Raw genomic sequence first — 6,000 nt, forward strand, 5'->3', positions numbered from 1 at the left:
TGTTGTTAGTGGGGGGCCTTTAAGGGGAGGGGCCTCTGTGGATCATCCCACAGATACTTGATCAGTTTGGGATCTAGTGCATTTGGAGGCCAGGTCAACACCTTGTTCTGTTTTTAATGTTATTTGAGTTGTTCCTAAACTTATGGCTTCTGCTGTCATGGGGTGAGGGTACCTGGTCTGGTCTAGGTGGGTGGTTCATGTCTAAGTAACATCCACACAAATGCCAGGTCCAAACGTTTCCCAGCAGAACATTGTATTGTCACAAGATGATCAGTGTTATTTACTTCTCCTGCCAGTGGTTTTAATGCTGTGGCTGATCTCCCGTGCCCATCTCGGTTAATAAATCCACAACATTGATCAGAACCTTTTTAAGTTTTAATGCGCTCAGAGAGATCGTTTCCTCCGGAGCTTTCACTAGATGTCACTGTTGTCACATCCTTCCAGGAGAAACTCATGGCACTGATCATTGTTCCCAAACATAAACGCATCAAATTTAAATTCATACCCAATCCTAATGCATGTGTTTGAATGGACTAAATAATAATGTGGCAAGGCTGTAGTTTTTATTTTTAAATCAGCGTTTATTTTGTCAGAAATCACTGGGAAAAAAATGAGGCTTTTGACATTTTCACGAAACTTTGCGTAAAACTCCCAAAATTATTTCCCTCTCTCCACTAAGAAAATAAATGAAATCGTCTTTTACATTGCTCTTGGAGGACAGGATATTGTGACCTGGATCACAGCAGAGGCGCGTCACGGCGGGTAGGCGTGGTTAACCGGCAGGATAAACGCTGTATCCTCCGTTACGCTGCAGTTGGGAGTTTAGAGTCCGACACGAGGCGGGATCAGGAGGGGTCCAACAGCTGAGCAGCTCGGGTAAACTCCAGCCCCCAAGGGATGGAAAAGACGGAGATCTTTTTATACATCTACCTCGTCTCTCACTACATCTTCACCATCCTCTTCATCAATTGGCTCTCCCAACACATGACACCTATAAACCCTTACGAGTATGGATTGCTTCCCTGAAGTTGGGCCACCTGATCCTGTCTGCGCCAGGACAAGCGACCGAAATTAAGAGGAAGAGAGGTCGTTATGAGCGCTTGTGCAAACGGTGCATTTCCTGCGCAGAGAACTGGAGTGAAAAGCAGAATTTCACCCTCAGGATACCACGTCCATCTGCGCGCAAAGGACATGGACATAACGGTTCAGTTCAACGCTGCTTGAAACACCCTGCGCTATGTTTTAATAACTCAGCGGGAGAGCAGTAGGTAGAGTAGTGCGCGTAACTGTTTTATTTCTGCCAGCTTTGATGCTTCTTCTTTTATTCTTTTCTTTTTTTTTTTTTGCGCGCATACCAACTGTGCACCGCAGTTTAGCTGCTCCGTTACCACAGGCAATCCGCAGCAGGACCTGAAATCTTTGACAGGCCACAACAATCACTGTGAAAGGTTCTTTTTTCCTGCAATCTTAACTTTTACTACAACCTAGAGTTTTGTGTTTTTTTTTTAAATTGCATCTGTGTGGCAGGAGTGAATCATGGCTTTACCAGATAGTGGCCTAGAGGAGGTACCTTTCCCAGAGATTATAGAGCTCAATGTTGGTGGCCAGGTGTACATAACCCGCTACTCTACCCTCACAAGTGTGCCAGACTCTTTGCTATGGGAGATGTTCAGTCAAAAGTCAGCCAAAGGGCTGGCCAGGGACACCAAGGGGCGCTTCTTTGTGGACCGTGACGGTTTCCTGTTCCGTTACATCCTGGACTACATGCGGGACCAGCAGCTGGTTCTTCCAGACCACTTCCCAGAGCGGGGACGTCTACAGAGGGAGGCTGAGTTCTTCAACCTGCCGGAGCTTGTCAAGCTGCTGGCACCCAAAATCAGCAAGCAGAACTCCCTGGGTGATGAGGGGTGTCAGAGCGACACAGAGGACTCGTCACCTGGGATTGACACTGCCCGTAACCTCAGCTCACTGGGTGCTGCTGCTGCTGCATGTGCCAGCCTGGTGCCAGGCTCCATGGATGGCAAACGATCCGGGTTCATCACAATTGGCTACCGAGGCTCGTACACCCTGGGCCGCGACAGCCACACCGACGCCAAATTCCGCAGGGTGGCGCGTATCATGGTGTGTGGGAAGATCTCCCTGGCCAAAGAGGTGTTCGGGGAAACGCTCAACGAGAGCCGTGACCCCGACCGCCCCCCTGAGCGCTACACGTCCCGCTACTATCTCAAATTCACCTTTCTGGAGCAGGCTTTTGACAAGCTGGCAGACGCAGGCTTCCACATGGTGGCCTGTAATTCCACAGGGACCTGCGCCTTTGCCCACGAGCAGACGGACGACAAGATCTGGACCAGCTACACTGAATATGTGTTTTACCGTGAGTGAGACTATCGGCTTTGTACCCCCGGTCCCCTCACCCTGTCTCCAAGAGCCTAACCTCCAGCCTCATTCTCTGATGGCTTCTGCACCAGTAGATGTACCGTGTTGTGCCCTTCCATCTCTCTTTGCAGCCTTTTATCCTGTGAACAGTACCCAGCCGCTGCTCCGACTCTTCATACCTTCTCCGCAGGTTGAATCTGCAGCCTTTCCCCTCCTACCCCAAATCCATGCCCCCTCATGCCCAGGTCCAGCTTTTGCCCTCGCTTAAGCCGCCGAGCCATCTAGTCGTAGACCCCAGTCACCTCCTACCCTGCAGAGACTGATACCTTTATTCCCCTTTTGTACTCCCTATATATTGCATCTGCCTTGGTGAAGCACAACACTGTATCCAAGAACTAATTTTGTTAAATAAGCGCCCCAGTGTGTCTACATGGCTGTCGAACCAGCCATAAGGGCATAAGGGAAAGGGCTTCAAAGAGTTGCCGTGATGTACAGTGCTATATTTTGCCTGCTTACTTGAGCAGATCGGACTCTCTCCTGCTCCTCTGAACTAAATTACCAAATAATTGGACATCTTATCAGCCTTGAGGGACGCGAGCGGCCCCAGCACAAGAAAGAAGTGTAATCTAATTTCCCAGAGTTTTTATTAAATGTGTCCGGTACCACGCGCTTCGGGAACGTGCCATAGTGAACTCTGTTCAGCTGCTGTTGTGAATGAGTGATGGTTAGGTGCAGCCACACGGAGCAGGAAAAGAATGCGGTGGACTTTTTACTTTGAGGAGGAAAACGTTTGAATGTACTTGTGTGGCTTTTCAGAACAGGACACGGGCTTTGCGGCGAACACGTGCGAGCAGCAGGCTTTGACGACAAAGCTCAGATATCGAGGGATCTTGTAGACGTAAAGAAAAATAAAAAAGAGTGTGTATTGATTGTGCAATGGAGCTTTCAGTATTTTAATCACCCACACTGGGAGGGCAGGAGATGGCAGGTGTTACATCACTCGCAGCCCACTGCTCTGTTTATATCCCTCACTGTGCTTCTTTGACATTTCTTTGTTCAATTACATATAAAAGAGCATTTTGACCGTGAATCACTCCTTGGTTTAGGCTTACGCTATGACTTCTTGTTGTCTGCAAAAAAAAAAAAAGAAAAGAAAAAAGAAAAGTCGCTCTAGCGGATCATATTTTGAGTGTATGTAAACAATGATGTTATTCTTAATACTCGGTTCAGTATTAGTTGAAGCTGCTGCATATTTGATAATAGCTCTCACTTACTGTAAGTGAATACCCATGAGAAAGGGTAGGATTACACTGTAGCCAGCCAATGTTTTCTCACCACTGTAGCAAGGGCATTGTGAGGGCAGTTTTATAGTGACTGCGTGTTGTGGAGGAGCAAGTTAAGAGAGAAGGTTGTCTCCAGAATCAGCCACAGGACAGGTCTGCCTCATATACCTCAGACTACGACTGGAGACACCCGAGTCAGGCTGGTTATGTGAAAGTGCAGACGCCGTTAGGAGAGATGTAGATGCCGTAACACGATTATGAATAAGAGGTTTAACATGAAGGGAATTTAGTCTGAGAAACATCTAGAGAGGCAGTGCAGTGCAGTTCAGTGCAGGATTTTATTTTATTTTTTACCAGAGCTATAAGGTGTCAGGTCGTAGTTTAATGTCTGACAGTGACTATAAATGTATTCTGAAATGTCTAGAAGTCGCAATATTGTGTTTCAGTGTGATGAAGTGCTGTTGACATCTGAGTCAATATGTTAGACTTGCTGCAGCGTGTCGCCGCAGGCGTAGACAACACTGAGATTTAAAGTGTTCAGCAAAGAGCAAATTGATTTGTCAAATAAAAGATGTTTTCTTTCTATTCTGGTGGTATTTTCCATTCATAACGACAGCGTTTTCCTCGGTTCCGAAAGGCAGCGAGCTCAAGCTGTGAGGAAAATGGCACATGCTCTCCTCGTCGCTGTTTAATTTTCAGTGACAGTACTACTCAACCGCAAATAATAAACCCATTCAAATTTTCATCTCGGCATTTCCTATTAAACGAATCGTCCTTGGACGTGCGCTCTGCTTCATATTAAATGTAGAGCGTCCTGCCCTCAGGCAACATTCCCATCGTTCTTATCCATCTGCCACTTTTTTTTTTTTTTTCTTCCCCTCCACATTTTTCTCCCCCTTTTATTCTCAGCCCGGTCTCGTATCGAGCACTTGACCAGAAAACAGAGCCAAGACAGAAATGAGGACGTGCATAGATAACAGGCTCTGTTAGAGCAGGTTGAAAAAATCCTTATTTTGTGTCAAAAACTGACCGAATTACTATGTACAGTGAAAATCGTGAAGAAGATTCAGGATGGAGGACTTGCTGTTGTATTTAAGTAAAAGATAAGACATGATTTTAGTTTGTTGCATCCACAGACAGCAAAGTGATCATAATTTACACCTGAAAAACAACCAGGCTTATGTTTCTATAAGGCGCTCACTTGCCATTCCATAAACCCTGACTCATAAAGGTTACCAAGAGATTATAACATGCTTATTACCTGAATATAAAACCTATGAACCACCGTCTGGCCTAGATAAAATCATACCAGATGAGCGTCAGAAAAAAAAAAAAAGAAGATGTGCAAAATTTATGTGGCTGCCTTCCTGGAAAAACAGATGATTCTGTTTTATTTTTTTGGTGTGGTCTGGAATGCATGACGAACCCTCAGACAATATAGTGCCTGCAATGTCTCTGCAACCCAAACAAACACGGTCACACAAGCAGGCCTTCCTCTGTCACGGTCCTCCGGCACATTACTGCAACACGGGAGCGCCAAGGTCAGTCATTAGCGCAGGCATGGAGAGACGTGGCCCATGTGTGAAATTTCAGCCACCGGTGTCCTAAAGCGCTGTCCGTCTTTACCTCCGCGAAATGCCTTGAGACTCAACATTCAACAGTAGACGTGCGAGAAGTGTTGACCCTCAGACATTGGACGGCAGCAGAAGCTCCACAGGCCTGACTTGTGATGAAGTGATACGTTCTGTTTGTTTCTTTTATTTAAAAGAAAAAAATCTCTCTGTTGTGAAGCTGAAAAGTGTAGCGTGCCTGCTTGTGTGCCGTATAAGAAGCAGGTTCTGGTTGTGTTACCATAGTGGTGTGTCTGTTCTGTCCGGAGTGCTACAATAAAGATATTTTACCATGAAATTTTGCATCTCTGTCTTTTGGGAAAATCCAGATAGCAGCTTGCCTTCGACGCTAACGTGGCTCATAATGTAGCAGACACTTAACTTTATTCATTCATATTTAAAAAGAGGGACTGTTCTCTCTTTCTTCCTTCAGAGGGGGATTTAACCCTCGTGTTCCTGTCGTGCTGTTGTAACTGCGGGCAGCTCTGCATTGCAACACGCTTTGTCCGGTCTGTTATCCCCTCTTAGACTGATCCTTGTCTCGGAGCCAGCCGGGTCACTCCTTCCCCTACTTGGAAAGAGAAAGGGAGAGAGCAGAGGAGAGCAGGAACAGATGCACGTCAAAAGGGAAAGGGGGCTGAGAGATGGGGCGAGGAGAGATGGAAAATTAGGTGGAAGCGAGAGGAGGCCGGGAGGATTTTAAACTGACAAGGAGGATTCCTATCTGATCT

General features: G+C 46.5%; 1 protein-coding gene across 1 annotated transcript; it reads left to right on the forward strand.

Moving 5' to 3' along the window:
• Positions 1-168: 168 nt before the first annotated feature.
• kctd12b (potassium channel tetramerisation domain containing 12b) lies at positions 169-5,739 on the forward strand. Its single transcript, XM_084549988.1, has one exon. The coding sequence runs from the start codon at positions 1,537-1,539 to the stop codon at positions 2,380-2,382; it is 846 nt and encodes a 281-aa protein (XP_084406114.1). The 5' UTR covers positions 169-1,536; the 3' UTR covers positions 2,383-5,739.
• Positions 5,740-6,000: the final 261 nt, after the last annotated feature.

The sequence above is a fragment of the Chelon labrosus genome (genome assembly GCF_963514085.1).
Source record: "Chelon labrosus genome assembly, chromosome: 8".
NCBI classification, from domain to species: Eukaryota; Metazoa; Chordata; class Actinopteri; order Mugiliformes; family Mugilidae; genus Chelon; species Chelon labrosus.

Bases quoted from the DNA above. Each gene is read 5' to 3' on its own strand.
- kctd12b (XM_084549988.1), top strand. From the start codon at position 1,537: ATGGCTTTACCAGATAGTGGCCTAGAGGAGGTACCTTTCCCAGAGATT.